This window comes from Aptenodytes forsteri, unplaced genomic scaffold, assembly GCF_000699145.1.
Source record: "Aptenodytes forsteri isolate BGI_AS27 unplaced genomic scaffold, ASM69914v1 Scaffold239, whole genome shotgun sequence".
Lineage (NCBI taxonomy): Eukaryota > Metazoa > Chordata > Aves > Sphenisciformes > Spheniscidae > Aptenodytes > Aptenodytes forsteri.
This window is the reverse complement of record NW_008794743.1, coordinates 1170593-1188624: the sequence shown is the minus strand read 5'-3', so window position 1 is coordinate 1188624 and position 18032 is coordinate 1170593. Positions and strand designations below refer to the sequence as shown.

The 18032-nt window shown below is 40.2% G+C and overlaps 1 protein-coding gene across 1 annotated transcript in view; it reads right to left on the bottom strand.

The window, feature by feature from the left end:
* Nucleotides 1-18032, bottom strand: part of TLN2 (talin 2) — a 178200-nt gene that overhangs the window by 26856 nt on the left and 133312 nt on the right. The window contains exons 46-51 of the mRNA XM_009273990.1: nt 16664-16830; nt 15073-15256; nt 12917-13042; nt 11220-11336; nt 8769-8954; nt 3332-3439 (exon numbers count right to left, since the gene is read on the bottom strand). Coding sequence (XP_009272265.1) covers nt 3332-3439; nt 8769-8954; nt 11220-11336; nt 12917-13042; nt 15073-15256; nt 16664-16830 — 888 coding nt within the window. The remainder of the gene's footprint in view (nt 1-3331; nt 3440-8768; nt 8955-11219; nt 11337-12916; nt 13043-15072; nt 15257-16663; nt 16831-18032) is intronic.

The following is an 18032-nucleotide window of genomic DNA, read 5'->3' as shown; positions in this document are numbered from 1 at the left end:
CTGGCAAGACCCTTAAATAGAAGGGAAAGAAAGACACCTCTGAACTGAATTTGCATCAAGTATTAAACTGTGCTTCTTCAAATGGAAAACAATCAGACATTCAGACAGCGAAGTTGAATTCTTCCCCTGAACAGGAACATTTGCATTTTTAATTACCATACTGTAAGGAGAAAAAGATTAAGTTCTGGAAATTCACGTATACTCAAAAACGTATACTTCTGAGAGGAGAGTGACAGAGTTCTGGAAATTCACGTATACTCAAAAACTACTTCTGAGAGGAGAGTGACATATATATAGAGCGATTTAAGAGCTAAACAAGAGGTTGTCTGAAAAGTCACATTCAGGTGTGCATTTTCTTAATGTTTTCAAAAACTCCCCCGCAAAGCAGCTCCGAAAACTAGGCACACATTGAAAATACAGTCTATCTTTTTGTAAGCATGTTTCCCATTTTGCAGTCAAAGGCCTAACCCCTTACTTTGACAGAACTAAACTAAACTGAATTGTTTTCTTAACTTGGCCTGGTGAGAACTCTGCCACACGAGGAATTCTCTCTCTCTGAAACTGCCATGTCAATGTATGGGTGGACTGGTCTCCTGCTTCCTAAGGATGATCTTTAGTCAAGTAGTTTCCATAGTAAACAGAAGTACATGAATCCTCAATAGCTAAACAATCTGCAATGCTAACAAAATGTAACACCACAGTTATAACCAAGGTTTATAGACTGCATAATCCCTTAGCATGGCAGAAATTTAGCACTGAGCATCTCAAGGGTTATCTTCCCACAGAAGCAAAAATGTCCAAAAATACACAAATGTGGTCAGGACTATAGCAAAGAATGACATTTTCTGCTCCAGCAACTGAGACACTAGTGCTACCTATGACAGCGGTGACAATGTTGGAACGGAACAAATGGAGGCAAATTTTAAAATTAGGTGGTTTACAAACTGCATTGTTTTAAAGCCAATTTAGAACTCACAGCAGATTCTCATCCCCTGCAGAGTCATGTACAGGCATGGCATGAGAACAACAACAAAAGCTTCAGACTTCCCCTCAACTCAGCATGCATCAATACTGACCGAGGTGGAGCATATGAATATGTAGGAGGGCAGGTCAGTCTTTAACCTTGCTAAGAATACAACTTCCAAGTTGTTTTATACGAATTTGTGCATGCCCAACAGCTTTAATTAGTGTGTTCCCGCACCCTACCTCTAGGTAGGTGATTAGAGGAATATTCCTTTGAGCAATCAAGTCAGTTTTGTGCCACTTGCACAATGCAACCTCTGCACAAGTCAATACACTGGCTTAAGATAGATATTGCATCTGACGACTCTTGCACCTAAAAAGTATCATCTTCAAAGAAATATGGCTGCTGAATAAGACTCCTTGGCATCCCTGTGTTGAGACACCCATGCAATCACCCCTAGCCTGACTACTAAGGGCATGACTGAACTTACTAACAATCGTATCACAAGGTGCCATGTGGACTAAATGGAGATTTCTAATCTGAGATGATCTGCATTTCTGGAGGTTATAAATTAAATGAGATTGTAGACCTAGGGGTTCTAAACTACCAGAGTAACAGGGATCAGGAAGCAACAGGATTGTCTGACATTGAAACCATCTTGCTATCATTTTCTTTTATCTGAGCAAGACAAATCTGAGCTAGGACATTAAGTTAGCAAGATTGTGTATGGCAGAACAGCTCAGGTAACCACAGAACAAGCAAACAAATCACTTGGATTACAGCTAGACTGTGTCTCTGCCACAACTCCCAAGAGTTAGAACTCAGGGGAAAGAGGGCAAAAGTCCCTAGAGCAAAAAGTCTGTCATTTACTTGGTTCAATGCTCCTCCAAAAGTGATCTTTTTTCCATCTACTTTCCAGATCCTGTTTACATTTATGGAGCACAGCATGAGTGTATTACGTGTGTATGCGACTAGTTCTAGACAGACTTCAGCAAAGAGTCAAGATGAAGTTACCATTCCATACATCTTTTTTTCCATGCAGGCATTATGCTCTTCAATTGTGGTTGTAGTCTGGGTCAGAGTCAGTTTTCTAAGGCAGCAAACATCGAAGGGGGGGGAATTTTCTTACAGCTTTAGGGCCCTGAATGTAAAGCAGCTTAAGGTAAGAAAGGCCTGTTCCACTTCATTGGAGGAACAGGCCATGCTTACCTTAAGCCTCTTTACTTAAGCAGAGAGAGAAAAATAAAATGAGCAAAAATTGACTCAAGTCTTTGGTCTGTTCTGCCATATAGTTTGAAACAAGTACTATGACTGAGTTCGGGAGACCAAATCTGAAAAACTCCCCAAAGTACTTCTAAACTAAAAATGGATCACACGTCTAATGCTAAATCACTTACTGCTATGCAGCTCTAGGAATTACATTAACAAGTTCAATCTTCCTTGAACTATTTTCCCTGCTAGTGGCAAGCATAATTGTGACTTTACTTCTATGTTATGTATATTTCAGCGAGTTGATGCAAATGATTAGACATGCTGTATTCTCAGCAGTAAAGCTGACTTGGATTTGCTAATCTGCAGTTAGTGGCTGCAAATTTCAGTTTCAGAGACTTTAATATGTCAGCTTAAAGCCACTTAAAAGAAATCTCTGGGTGTCCATGAAAATGATTGCTAATTTAAGACACCTCCAGAAACTTCAATATCTCACAAACGTTAGTTCAAACACACATTATTGCTTCCTAAAAATGTAACAGGAACAGAAGAACAATATATTATGTGATAATTATGTATGGTCAAGAAAAGCCAACTGACAGCAGGATTCACGAGTTTGGATTTGAGTGGAGAAGTTTTATGCAGAGCTTTGGGGGTGTCATGTCTGGCATGAGTTGGTGAGCTCTTTGTGAGGCAGTGCTGGCTTGGGGTTTGGGGATGGCATTGAGTAGGTGCCTCTTATTTTCCCGGAATCAGGACTGCAAAAGGCATGTAAAAGTGCTTTCATAAAGATTATGTAACCTCTTTGGTCTGGAGGACAGGAGCGTGCCTAATATGTCTAATGCTCATAGTGGGCTTAAAAGAGTACTGAAGTGTTTTATTTTAATTTCTTTGTCAGGGACCGTTTTTAGGTCAGGACCTGTACTGCCTCCAGATCTGATCCAGAATTCAGTCCCATTTAAGTACTTCCAGTCTTCCTTTTGCCTCACAGTTTGAGCTGAAGTACTGAGTTTACTTTAGCTTGCTTTTCCTGAATAACAGGAAAAAAAACCTGTTCATAATCTTGTGACAAACTGATGACACGTTTTTATCAGCAGCTACTATAGAAAGAGGTCAGAGAGATTATTCTTTTTGGAAGGGATCCAGACGACTCCTTACCAGGAGAACATGTTCCAGGAGTTCCAAGTATCCCAGGGTACATTCTGTTCCAAAGCGCAGGGCTCTCTCTCGAACTTCTTCGCTCACATCTGGGTGATATGATGCTTGCTGAGGAGGCAAAACAACATTAGTACCCCAAAACTGCTCCCACAAGAGGAGGTCAACACAGAGAAGATAGAGGAAAGAGAAGGGAAGAGATTTTTCGTAATGTGCAAATGACATTTGAGCTTGAGGGCCAGCCATTTCTGTTGTAAAGGTGTAAGCAAACTGTGCTTGAAAAGCAGCAGAGCTCCAGTTCTGAGAATGGCATTAGGAATACTTTTCCTTGTATCAGCACATCCTCCTGTCTGGGTGTGCATGTGCAGTCTTTCTTAAGTGTCCTTCCTTAGGTATTGTCAGCAGTAGGACTACTTCCTTCTGCCAGTTGAGAACAAATAGAGAAACCCTTGAAGAACCATCTGAAGATACAAGAGGATTTATGATTTCTTCTAATGAAGATATATCACTTGGAAAACACCTTGGGGCTGGAATGGGCTCTTGGGTTGTGTATATACTGTTCTACAGTGCAAAGATTATGCTATTGTGGCTCTTCTTTTTTACTAATACCAACAAAAATAAAAATTCTGTACTTTTGCCACCCACAAATGGCCGTTTACATCTTACAGGTTAGAAATATGCTAAAACCATTTTTTAATTGTAAGCCTGTAGAGCCTCCCATCAAGGAATGAAAGCAGAAATGGCCATCTGGTTTAGAGACCAAAGCCCTGGGCTGGCCCCAGAAGACTTTGGGCCAATCAGAGGTCAACCACCAGCCCAGTGGGCGGGTCAAATGTGGCCGTCTCACTTGTCCTTCTCTGTTCTGCAAGATAAAGATAATAGTTTGTTCCTTATAGAAAGCTTTGCAAACGGCAGATGAAAAGTGCTATGGAAGTGCCAGGATATCGTAATTCTACATGAGAGACAAAACCCAAACCAACCAACCCACCCAAAAAAAGCATTAGCTGTTTTTTGTTATCTGGTAACACATTGTAAGTAAAAGCTTATTAATGGCTTTAGCTTGACATAGGGATTTAAGACAGCAACAGGCAGTCCTGGAACCATCTGTTTAAATACGGAGAAGAGCAGCAGGGTCAGTTTGACTTCTTAAGGATTTCCACTAAGTATAATGTCTGACATAAGCCTGACTAATTCAACCATTTTATATTTAATAAAAAGTGAAAACTGCAGCCAATTGAAGCCTTGTATTTTCTAAAATAAACTTCTAGGGAACTTTTTTACTGAACAGAAGTGCTAGTTGTTGACAAGTGAAACTTCCTAAAAAAATCTTAAAAATTCGCATTTCCTCTTACAGAACAGCTCCTTCCACCCCTGCAGCCTCATATCTTCCACTGGGACGGGGGATTATCTCGCTGCTCACTCATTTTGAGCCCTTCCTGCAACCCTCAACATCTCAAGCAAGCGCTGTTGTCAGCTGGGCCTGGAGCTGGTCTATGGGCTCCCTCTGCCGGGAAGTTCATCAGCAGAGCACGAAAACGGCTCTCATTAGCAACCTTCATCTCTTCATCTTGTCAACAAATAATCTGAAGGGAAAGGAGATGGGAGGAAGCAGGGTAGGATTTTCCCCATCTTCAGCATACCTCAAGCAAGCTCCAGAAGCCCAAAAAATCCAGAACAGCTTATTTTTCATTTTCAAACAGGGCAGAAGGATGCCCCAGTGTTTCATATGAATACATTGTAAGCACCCTAATATGCCTCTTCTGCACTTAAATTTTATTGTTACGCATGCAATTAGAGCAAACATCTGTAGGAGAGAAATATAAACTTCCTTTTATGCTTTGCATATGTAGTCAAGACTGATAGCAGAATATTTTGGGAGCATTTTTAAGATTCAATGAGTCTTAAAACAAACCATATACTTCCCAGCAGACTAAAGAGGTGATAAAATCATTTTAGGAAGACATTTTTGCAACCCAGAAACATCCCAACAGAAATCTCACTACACCAGTTAGGACTCACAACAGAAATGTTTACTTCTCCAGACTTGCACAGAAAGCCTGCCGAAGCATCTCAAACTGAAACATGTGTCCGAAGAACCAGAATACACATTTATTTCCTCAGGTTGAGGCTTCTCTTCACTATCAGCCCGCATTTTCTCTTTCAAAACAGTAAGGCAGCAAGCACTACTTGACTCTAGCACTACAACTTCTAGCCCGTCAGCACTGATGAATAACTCGTGGAGGTAAAATGTACTGAGATAGTCAGAGTCAAAAAATCAGTGCTGTTTGAAGGAACCTGGAGAATTCATGTAGTCAACCTCCTGCCTAAAGCTGGGTCAACATTAAATTCAGACCAGATCACTTAGGTCTTTGAAAACCTCCAAAGATGGAGATTTCATATCCTCTTTAGGCCCCTGTCCCAATGCTTAATTATTCCTACAGTGGAATAATTGGAAGTTCCTATGTTTCAATTTTTGACCATTGTGTTTCGTCCCCCTGCCATGCACCTCATGTAAATAGCCCGACACTGCCCCCTCTCAGCAATCTCCTGGTAGGTTTTAGAGGGCTGCTGTGAGGTCCCCCCAAAGCCATCTCTTCTCCAGGCTGAACAGGCAGTTCTTCAGCATCTCCTCACAGGGCCTGTGCTCCAGCCCCAGCCATCCGGGTGGGCTCTGCTGAGCTGGCTCCAGTTTAATCAGTGCCTTTCTTCTTTTGGGGAGCCCAAAACTGGACACAGTATTCTAGATGCAGTGCAATAAGTGCTGAGAAAAGGTGAATAATCGTTTCCCTCAATCTACTGGCTATGTAACGATCTAAGTCATTACTCACTTCAATTATTTTCTATGCTTTTGATGGACCTTTCATACCTGTTTCCTTTCCAACAGCAATCATTAGAAATAGTGATATTACGCACAGGTTACTTACTGCACAGTCATTATTTTATACGAATAGGTAATAAAGACAGAAATTGTTATTACCTTAGGGCCTGCTCTAACCTTCAGTAAATGTAATTACAGTGTTTCCACTGACTTTAATGAAAGTTGTTTTGGTTCATTGTATCCTGCAGTAATCAACCTCATTGTCTTTTGAAATGACATCTACTTATAAGCATAGAGTTAGTAAGGAGCACTGTAAATTCACGTAGAGCAGAACAAGCACAAGCATATATATAACTGCTAATAAGTCGAATCCCTTATACTACTTGCCTTAGGCAGCTGGCAACGAAACAGAACTTTAAATTTAAATTCCTGACACCAGGGAAGTCTGAGCTATGTTCTATACAATTCTACCATAGATCATACACACTCAGTTTTGTCTTAGCCCAAAGGACATCAAAATCTGATTATTTGTTGGCGCTTATTGTACAGACTAGCTTAATCACACTGGAAACCCCGCCAGTATTTGTCAAATACCACAAAAACCAAGTTGCACTGCATTGCACAGCTTTTACAGCACAGTGAGGCTAAGACTGCTGGTTCCTACCCCTAAAATTCAAGGGATGTGGCTTATCATGGAAATGCCATGTACAGTAATCGATTTGTAGAAATTAATGGCATACGATTTCTAAGTCTCTGAGCAAAATTTGTAGAAACGGGATTTTCTAAATAAAGTCTGGTACAAACTGTGTATTTAAAAGCTTTGTTAAATGACATGGCTATTTTGTCATACATTTTAGATAGTGCATAAAATTAGTATACCTGGAGACTTTTATTCCTGTTTGCCCAATAAACTGCCCTTGATTTTAGGAAAGCTAGACAAGATAAAACTAGATCTTACTCCTTGTCAGTGTATCATTACAGGTAAGTAAAATGATTCCCAGCCATTTTCCTTCTGTAGATTGCTTTCTTTGTGAAGGTAATTCCCTGGGAGACCACGAACGCTCTTCCAGCATCCCTGACCTCCACTGTGCAGTTTGCAGGAAAGTTTCATCCTGTCGGCTGCTTGCAGTGCAGGAACTCCGAAACCATTAAATTAACTGGGAGCAAATGTAAACATAAAAAGATGAATGTTCATAATTAAATGTTCAAAATTACGTATCGGGCTGTATATTGTGTATGTGAGTGTGTTTATAACAGTTCTGGAAACAGAGGATTCTGTTCCTGAGAATTTGCTGCCTGTTTGGAGAGATCGAAACAAAAATGTGTCTGCACTAGCCACTTCCAAATGACAAAGGATGTTTAGTGCGCCTCAGCATCTGAATTCATGCCTGAATTGATTTGTCAGAACGTTGCACAACTGTGAACTGTTCTTAGCCTCCCTTCGAAGTTTCAATTAACTGGATTGTACCTGAGACATATTAGGCTATGGTAGTTCTCATGTAAGCAGCACAGTTGTTTAATTTTCCCATGCAAATTAGAGCTGCTTTGTTTTGTTGACCTTCTGAGTTTATGAAATGGAGAGGACAGAATCAAAATTTGAAGCACGCAAAGTGGTCAAGAACTGTCAGACACTAAAAACCCTGTCAGAAAACTAAGTCAAAATAAAAAGTTTCATTCAATGGTTTTGTATAAATCCAGTTCTAAGTTATATTAGAACTTGCACTTTTGCACAAGGATCATTTTAAAACCAAAATAAACCCTTCCACCTGGGCAGTATTAGGCTAAAAATTGATCTGGGACTGACATAGGCAGTTAGAATTTGACCAAATACTGAAAATCAGACACTTCACAGGGAGCACCATTATTTTACTATCATCTTCCATACATGTAAAGGCAAAAATAAATAAATATAATTTACAGGCAAAGGCACTTTTGTGTTACTACTGAGGACCAAAAGGAATGAGATCTTTATAATCCCTTTTTTAAATTTATGCCTAGATCATTTTTATCATCAGAACAAAGCCAAATGGCTTAATAGCCATTTAGTGACACATACTTTCCCCCAGTTTTGCAGGTTAGTTTTTGAAAGTTGTCTAGCTCAAGCAAGTGTAGAAAACAGGGTACCAATATTTTTAGTGCAAAGGCAAAACACATTTTTGAAAAGCACAGAAGAAATTGAGCAAACAGACAGGTTTGGTTAGGGGGGAAAGGATTACTAAAAATAGACCTGAGTGATTCCTTTCACCGTTCCTTTCACTGTTCCTAGAAATATTGAAATCATATTTGTGACCATAGGATTATTCGTATATTCTACTACTTGCACAGATTGTTTGTCTTCCAGTTTAATAGGAGACTGAAAACTAGGAAATTTCAGGTCAAATAAAACTTCTCATTTTCACAAAAAGAAAATAGGCAATATTAGTGCTGCTTCTTTTTTTGTGCATAGCACAGAAAATCCATTCTGAGAGACATTCTCTTAAAATTATCATAACCATTAACTTTCTCATCTGAAAAGCAGAGCATTAATACAAAGAAACTGAACAGAAACTGTAACATTCAAGGGATTTAGAGGCACACAAAAACCAAAAAAATTCCGTCTTAGGCAAGGAAGTGAATCTTTACCTTACAAGCTGTTAGCATGTCAGCTACTGCTTTGCGGCTCAGATTTGCTGTAGCAATCACATCCTCCTGTCTGCATGAGTTCCCAGCTGCAACAGCTTTGGCAGTTGCCATGGTGATTCCTTTCGTCATCCGGATTGATTCTTCAGGTGATGATGTCTTTTCTGGAACCTCGCTTGACTGAAACACCTAAAAGTGAAAGCAGAAGGAAAGCCTGATACCATTCAAGTCAAAGCAGAACAACCGTGAGAAAGAGACAGCAACTGGAAGCAGCCTTTGAAAAGCAGGAAATTAGAAACATATTTGGAGCACTCGAATATCTTTTGTGCTTGTCACGAGCCTGGTCCTGATAAGCCTGCTCACCTACAGACAGCAGAGAGAAACAATAAGCTGAGGGAAGCATACCGAAAAAGGTTAACCCATTCATGTCATCTGCCATTTAACTACCTGGATGACAGTGTGTTACAGACAGCTGTTCAGAGTGTTACAGGATCAAAAGAATTACTATTCCTTTAATTATATTCTTTTTTTATCCTGACTGCTGCTTAGGCTGGTCTACTCACATGAGGAGATCCTTCCCCTGCAAAGGCTGGGCCCTAGAAGCCCTTGTTGATAGCACAGTGCAGGACAGACTGAGAGCATCACTAAAATATTCAAATGTATCTTAAAAAAGTGGAGGTGGAGCGTTGTCTCTTACGCTATACTTAGTCTCCCTTCGAAACCTAAAGAGAAAATTTTGCAGGGTGAATTGTGTGAAGATAGTTCAAATTATCTGGCAGTACACAATACTCTCATGAATACTGGAATACATGAACTGTGGTAAGATGTAGGTAGTAAGAGCTGGGTAACCTTACTTTTATCTTATATTTCCTTTTCCCAAGATTTAGTCTGTATTTGCTTACCATTCTTTTACTGTGCAGGGGCAATTCAGAGTGCACAATTAATCAGGAGAGGTTTCTTGACTACACACAGTGCAACCTAAGCAGGCTAGTGGTTACAGAATGCAAATGTCTGGACAAAAAAGACCCTGGTCTATCCCATGCTCCCGGTTCATCAGTTTTTCACTTTCTCGCTCCAGAAATGGAAGTGATGTTAAAAAATGAAGTCTAGTTAAATATCTGAAGGACATCCCTCAATGTTGCTCAGATTCAGTCCCCTGGAGTTCCAAGTCAAGCTCGACGCATTTTCTTGAGCACATACGTGCCATCCTCAGTTCCTCTCGACCCTCTCCTAGTACTCTACTTTTCTCCCCATGAAAGAGATGACACCACCACCACCACAGACCCATTCCTTAGCAATGCTGACAAAAGGAAAAGCAAAAGGAGGAAAATTTCAAAGAGATACCAACCAGACTGAGAAAGCAGATGTGATAATGCACAACCCTTCAATGACAGGTCTGGAGAGGTTTTAGATCAGAGTTATGGGAAGGAATGTAAAACTTAGCCAGGCCTTCATGAGCATACACGACAGTAACATGCACTAGATATTGTACAGAACATTCCTGATCAGGTACTGAATCAGGAGTTACCACTGCAGACACTGTATGAATTCCCAACAACTATATACAGATATTAAAAAAAAAACCAAAAAAAAACCAAACCAAGAGTTATTTCTTCATTACAACAACACTGCTCACACAATGAAAAATAGATGTTTTATGGAGAGCACTTGACAAGGCAAAAGTGTGCCAGTGCAGTTACAGTGTAAGAATTGCTAATCCACAGACTATACAACAAAATATTTTCTGCTGAAGACTGTGTCTATAGGGTTTTTTTATAGAAATGGTCTGTAAGTAAAGGAAGGAAAAAATCAGGCTTCTTCACAAACACACAGGTATTAATTTATGTCACTGACTAGTATACTAGTAAAAAAAATAACTGAAAGCTGCAGCTGGAGGCTGTACTTTTATATCTTAAAGAGGAAGTAAAACAGTTGTCATGGTCTAACACCTAATTTGGGAGAGAATTCCATGCTATTGTTAATTCCTGCTCAGACAGAATATCAGATAGCAGGCTATGTATCACTGGTAGTATCATTTCATAATAAAGGAAAAACAGAAACAAGATTAAACTGCAGGTGCAATACAGCTATGATGCTGAGGAGACATTACCAAAGCCAGGATCAAAAAAAAGTGAACAGCATTGGACTCAGAAAAGAACATCTGTAGCGAAAGCTTAACGTCTAAAGAACAAAGAAGCAGTTGCTTCCAAATTTGTACATGATGGTAGCATCTCAAATCTCAAAGTGGGGACTGGTAACCTCTGAAAGTAGATGGGCTGAAGTGGCGTTGTAATTGTACTTTCAGAGATGATTTGCAACAGGTAGAGAACCAAATTGCACCCAACGCACTGCAAGGCAGTGAAGCATAGCTTGAGGAGGAGTGCCTGGGCAGGCTGGTTTGAGTGTAAGAGCATACTTTCAAAAACTGCCCGGTATGACTATTTTGTTCTGTACCGTGAGTTCCTGTTTGATGTACTCAATTGTGGCCTCAAGAGCTCTTGTCCCTCGAGTAGCTTCATCTTCTACTGCTTTAACAGTCTTCAAAAGCGATGTGACATTTGTTACCATCACCTGAAGAAGAGAGAGGCGAGACAAAAATACGTGATTCCTTCCTCCCATTTTTCAGAGACAGCAGGCTATGAAGCAAGGCAAATGAAGCTAGGTAGCATTATTACTTCTAATAGGGCCCAAGAGGCTTCATGAACTGTACTTGTTATGGGACTAAATACCAACTCTCCTGTTGGCCAGTTTCTGAAAGTTCCCTGTAAGTTGCAGAAATGTAGCACAACTAACTGCAGAGCGATACCATCTTAAGTGCGAATGTTTTGGCAAAAATTTTACAGAAAAATGGAAAATTCACAACATTTCCAGGGTAGGTCTCTTATACAGATTGATTATGTTAGTGTCTTTTCTTCCTGCACATCTTACACTGCAAGTTGAAAGAGATGTGAATTGAGGTATGGTATTTCTTTTTGAAATTTACATTGTTATTGTATTGTATTGTACATGTACAAAGTACATTCTCCACAATCAGATAAAACCCCAGGTAAGCAAGCAGCCAAACACCAGCCTCAAGCCCAAATGCAGATATAGAATCAGTGTTACTGTTCCCGTTACAAACCCAATAGTCCTGATGCAGAATAACCTAATTGTCACTGTAATAACTACACCTTTCCTATACCCCAGTATGCTGAGCTACAAATGATAGCTACAATGAAAAAAGAAGAGACAGGAAGGCCAGCTTCTTGACAATTATGACTTAAAACACAAAGAGCTCTTCACAGCAGGAAGAGCCAAGAAGCCACTTTTCTTGACTAGATGGGTCCTTTTCAAGTAGTGCCTCGACAGTATACTGTTTTCGTAAGAGAGGCACAGGTCTTACAGGTAAGCAACAGACATGAGAGTGAGAAGAACTTCCAGCCAAGCAAGAAGCCACCACGACACTCTCATAATGTCAAAGCAGAAGTAATACCGCCTAAATCTCCACATCTGGAAATACTTTGTAGACATGAAGCCACAAAATCTTTGTGAGGCAAATGTCATAATACGTGTCAGGTGCAGAGAAAATAAAGCACAAAGATATCACAGATATGGTGTAATCTGTGCGAGTTTTGAGCTTTGATACCTATGTACTTCCTGGAAAGATCTAGGAGAGAGGGGTCAGAAATGCACAATATCCTACTATAGTGTTATTGGACATTTGTTTTCTCTTCTTCCCTCCCTCCCCTTCTCCCCCCCTTCCCCAACCTGCAAGGTCTAAATAAGGAGGCCGCATGCTTATCCTGAGCATATGTCACTTTAGAATGTAGTATTTAGGTACCATTTTATACTGGATAAATTTTAGTTTATAACATTATTAAAGGAGAACCTGCCCTCAGATATGGGCTTGCAAAAGAAAGAAGTTTCTCTTCAGAAAGATTACAGTTCTTTCATTAAAAACACACCAGTCATCTGACAGCCTACAAAAACCAATAGCTTCACAGAAACTCAATAGTGTCGTCTTATTTTTCTGTATCATCCCAGGATGATAATGAAACAAAGAAAGAGATGAGATTTCAGGCAATCAGAAATTGCTGAAATCCAAGCTTCGCATGTCTATCAAGTGTGATTGCAGAGATACTTTCAAATAAAATGTAAAAATAAGGTTTTACCTTGGCAGCACCTTTCAGCTGGTACATGGATGGATCATCTGCTGGTTTGCTGGCAGCTCCTTTGGTAGCACCAATGAGATCAGAAAGGGCCTTTGCAACATCCTTGATAGCATTGATCAGGACAACCTATAGGAATGAGAAATAGCCGTAAGCCTCAGGCAAGAAATGGTAGCCTGGATGAGGGTGTGATTTTTAGAACACAGCTAAAAAAAAAAATAAAAAAAAAAAATCTACTACTGGTACACAAATAGCACCACCCTCCCTCTACCACAGTAAAACACGTAATATTCTGGAAGAGAAAAGCTGTGTTGATAGCTACAGTATTTCATACAACCAGTCAGAATCTATAAAAGTGACTGTTTCCTGTGAAGAAGTTGGAATGCCGATTGCAGCTGGGATTTCCTTCCTCTGAGCTTCCCTGAGAGGAGGTTTACTTTTCTCCACGTTCTTCACCCTTTGGGTGGAAGCGGGACGAGAGCAAAAAACCAGACTGATTATAAGCTTACAGTCTAATGCTACAGTTATGTACCAATTCTGAAATCACCTACTGAAAGATCAAGTGTACTTGCTACGGCTAGGTGTTAGAGGGAGACATTCTTTCAGGGAAAAGGAAGTTGAACCTCTGTAAGAGGCTATACAGAATTAAATGCTGAATAACTTGGTTGGCCTTAAAGTCAGGAAAAGTCAAATCTGGAGATACTGTCTCCTAAATCCAAGCTTAAAGACACAAGTCCTAGACAAAATACAGACACTACAACAGGCTTGTTAATTATTTTAGGGTATTATTGGAATAATTCTCTCCTCCAAATCCTTCTCCTTTGCCCTTTCCACTAGTAGAAAATCAGATGTTTTAAGTGTTTTGCTAGAATTCAGAAGAGTTCATTTTAAGGAAAATGTTGAAAGATGCATGAAAAATGAGAAAGCTCAGGGAAAAAAAAAAGGTGTGGAACAATCACTTCTCAATAACTGCATTTCTGTAGCATTATAAATAATAGGAAAACAGCCTTATTCCTTCGTGTTTGTAGTTCAATGTAACTTGTACAGAACTGAAGCCTTTGCTTTTCCTGAAAAGTTTATTTAGCTTTTGGTAGCTCGGAAGCTCTTTGACCATGGCAATAAGAAAAGAACCTGAGACACAGGACAGACTGATACAATTCTCTGTTGTCCAACTGCCTACGTTGCGTGGCAACTTGCAGTGTAAGACATCTGAAACTCTATCGCACCAGGTAAAGTTAAGTGTTGCTGCTATGAAAAAATGTTGTGACAGTATCGTGTGCTAAAACTATTAGAAATGCTCCATTTAGGACACATGATGCTCCTACAATTTCAAACTGGCAATACAAAATTGCTCCAAATAAATAATTACTTGTGCACAATAGCTTTTATTCTACGTACTGTATTCTCGGCTTTTACATATAGAGAAAAACAATGTGTGATAAATGTTTTGCAAATGTTGCTAGTTTATGGAAATCCTTCTGTTTAAAAAAAAAAGAGTGTGAACATCTCGGAAGTTTAGTCCATCATACAGGTCAAGCAAAACAGAAGAGACATCCCTTTCAGAGCATTATGCAAATGAGCAGGCTTTTTCAAACTAATTTGGTACCACCACAGGCACATCTGCAATATGCTTGCCAACCTCCATTTCACTAAGATCCAAACAAATAACTGAAGAAATATTTGAGATCATCTACACTGAAGGCTGAAGTTATCGAGTTAAATGAAAACCAACTCAGATATAGCTAGAGAATGGCAAGAGCTTGTTAGCCTACACAAGTAACACACAGTGCGCAGCCCAGTTGTAAGCTGGATAAGTAGCTTTAAAGTCATGCAAGCTCTTTAGAACAAAAATGGGATGTCAGGGGTCCAATCACAACTTAGTGAAAACGAGACAAATACTTTGCCAAAAGCATCCCAGCTGGAACACACCAATGAAATAAAAGCAGAAGTGTTATACAAAGGCCTGTCTAGTTCCACTCAATGCTTTAACCTCTTGATTGTATTCTAAAAAAAGAGCGATGTCTGAGTAAACCCAGAAAAGTCCCAGGAGAGATGAACCCTATTGTGCTGTTTAAAAGCAAAAGTCACATAAAGTCTTATCAATTGAAAACTGTCTCTGGTCTCCTTAAAAGTATCAGAAAAATCTTAAAACATCTCACCTGTGTTTCAGGATCATCAGATCCCAAGCTAGCTGCTCCCAATTTTACTACCTCAGCAAGTTGAGTGATGGTGTTAGCTGATGACTGAGCTGCTTGGGCCAGTTTGTCCTGACTCGAGGCAGCACCAGAAACCAACAATTTTGTATCTTCAACTAAAGCTTTTGCCGTTTTCAGGATATTTTCCCTGTAGCAAAAAAAGAGGAAGCAGTGAAGGAAGTGGAAAAGAAGAGGAAAAAAACGTGTTTTTCAATGTTATGGTGACTAACGGCTACATAAAAGAGCTGATGTAAGTCATCATGCCAGTGTCCACTCATGATAATATACCACAGGCCAGGTTGCAAGTAAAAAAAAAAGACGACTATTAAAACAGTAGCATTATATTTTGGGCTAGATGCAAGGCAGTTTATTAAAATGACCTCATCTTGAAAAGAAATGAGGTAGAGCAGTAGCAGAAGAGAGCATTGCATTTTAACACCGAAAGAAAATCTGTCCATGCTGTGAGGAAAGTAACAGCTGTCAAACCTCCATCTTAATCAGCATATTGTAAGGAAAGTAAAATAATTATTTGTGAGGAAGGCAGTAGCAAGAATGGCAAAAGGAACAGAGAATGTGACCTAGTCAGGGTTCCCCCCACCATATACATGTTTTGACATGTCAGGACAACAAATCCAAAGCAACGTTTGGGTAAAAGAAGAAACCATTTTGAGTACGCACTTCACAAATGAGTCAAGTTAACTGAGAACTAGAACCATATTCATGTAAAATGTCAGCCTGGAAATTAACGACACCTGTATGAAAACCCCTGACTTTCAGTCTGCAGAATGGCAGCAACCTACACACCATTGCATCTTTCCTCTTTCTTGAGCAACTGGCAAGGCGGGAAATAAATGCTGGCCACGCAATTGTCGTGTAGGCCAACTAGGCTGCGAAGCAGTAATTCAGTGTCTTGGCTGCGAAGCCCTGGGTTTTACAGCAAAGGAAGTAAGAGTCAGATGCTGCCAATCTCTTAACGTGATGAAAAATGCTGTGGGATTATTTTGTTGCAGATGCTACTTGAAGGGAAAACAGGCTTATCTCTGCCAAAGGGGAAAATGCATGGCATAGCTGTGCCGTTTCCATCACTGCTGTCCACAACAGCATTAACCATAAGCATGATTTAGCAAGACAAACAGCCAGACAGTCAAGAACAGCTGTTGGAAAAAAGTGTGTAGAAGATTGCTCTTCAATCTCACAGACAGCTGATTTTCACTAAGGAATAACAGCGCATGGTAGTCTACACAATGAGACAGCTTGAATAAAAACAAAAAAAAAGCCAAAATAGTGCTACAGTTGTGGTCTTCTGTTGGAAGTGCTCTCGGCAGATGTTCCCCAGCTTTTTAAAATTCTTTGCTCGCAGAAATAACCAAAGTGAAGTTTGCTGTCCTCTATCAATATCCCAATTTTCCTATTTCTCTTCTCACTCCAACTGCCTCATTCAATTTCACTCATGGGAATCTAGAAAGGTAAAAATTTATCTCCACATGCAGTCGCTTCTGCCAGTTCCACTGTTGCCCTGTGCATGCACTCTTCCATCTTTTTCAACTACACTGACCTGTGGTCTGCAAATGATTCGTTGTTCTCGGCATTAAGGGTTCCAGCAGTAGCAAACATGATAGTGGTGTCTAGATCTGCAATTATCCCAGACACGGCACTGGCCGCAGTAATACAGGCTTGCGTGCCTTTGTTTCCTGCTTGAAGGGCAGATAAAACTAAGGAGACCTGGAAACAACATAAAGCAACAAGGTGGTCATCAAAAGAAAGCCTCATTATGGGACGTTGAGTTAAGCAAGCTCTTTAACATGACTGGAATCAACAACGGAAATTCATTCCACAGTGTCATTTTGCAAACTTTAATAAACCTCTCCTTCCCCTTTCCCTTATTTGCTCTCTTTGTGCAGTAGTCATTGTGACGACTAAAGATGGTCTCAAACTAAAGGGGACTTCAGCTAGGAAGTCCACTTTTCAGACAGAATGAAGCAATCTGTTCATCATAGGATGAAGCACATCAGTTAAAACTTCCTTGAAATACAGTCAGAGGTAATGCAGTGAACTTCTGCCAGGATAAATGTCAGAGCCAAGAGCTACTGCTTTTTCCTTAGCACGTGCAAATAAACCGGCCTCAAGCACCCCAGGAATCATGTACGTACACAGATATAAACTTTAACATCAGAGAAATAGAAACTATAGACTCTGAATCAAGATAGTAAATATTGTTATATTTCTAGAAAGTTATAGAAAGACAATATATGGCTTTATATCTAGCAACATTTTTGATCACTAAAAAAAGCTAGAGATCTCCATTTCATCTAATTGACATTGTACTTGCAAAGCTCCGCAGCAGGGGTCCAGCTCTCATGCCATACTACAGTCCTAAATTCTGCTTTTGCAAGAAAGGATCCACATCTGGGGATATGTATACTGACTTCTAATAGTACAGTTCTTCCTGAGGTTCTGTTCAGATTCAAAGTTGTCTCTGAACAGGATGTCCCTGTGATTCATTATTACTCTGCTTAGCAGTTTTAACTCTTCTTAAGAGTTAAAGGGAAGGGCTACAGATGTCATCTATCTGTACCTCTGTAAAGCCTTTGACATGGTCCCCCACAACATCCTTGTCTCTAAACTGGAGAGGTATGGATTTGATGGGTGGACTGTCCGGTAGGTGAGGAATTGCTTAGATGGTCACATCCAGAGGGTAGTGGTCAACGGCTCAATGTCCAGATGGAGGTTGGTGACAAGTGGTGTCCCGCAGGGGTCCGTACTGGGACTGGTACTGTTTAATATCTTCATCAATGACATAGACAGTGGGATTGAGTGCACCCTCAGCAAGTTTGCAGATGACACCAAGCTGAGTGGTGCGGTCGACACGCCAGAGGGACGGGATGCCATCCAGAGGGACCTGGACAGGCTCAAGAAGTGGGCCC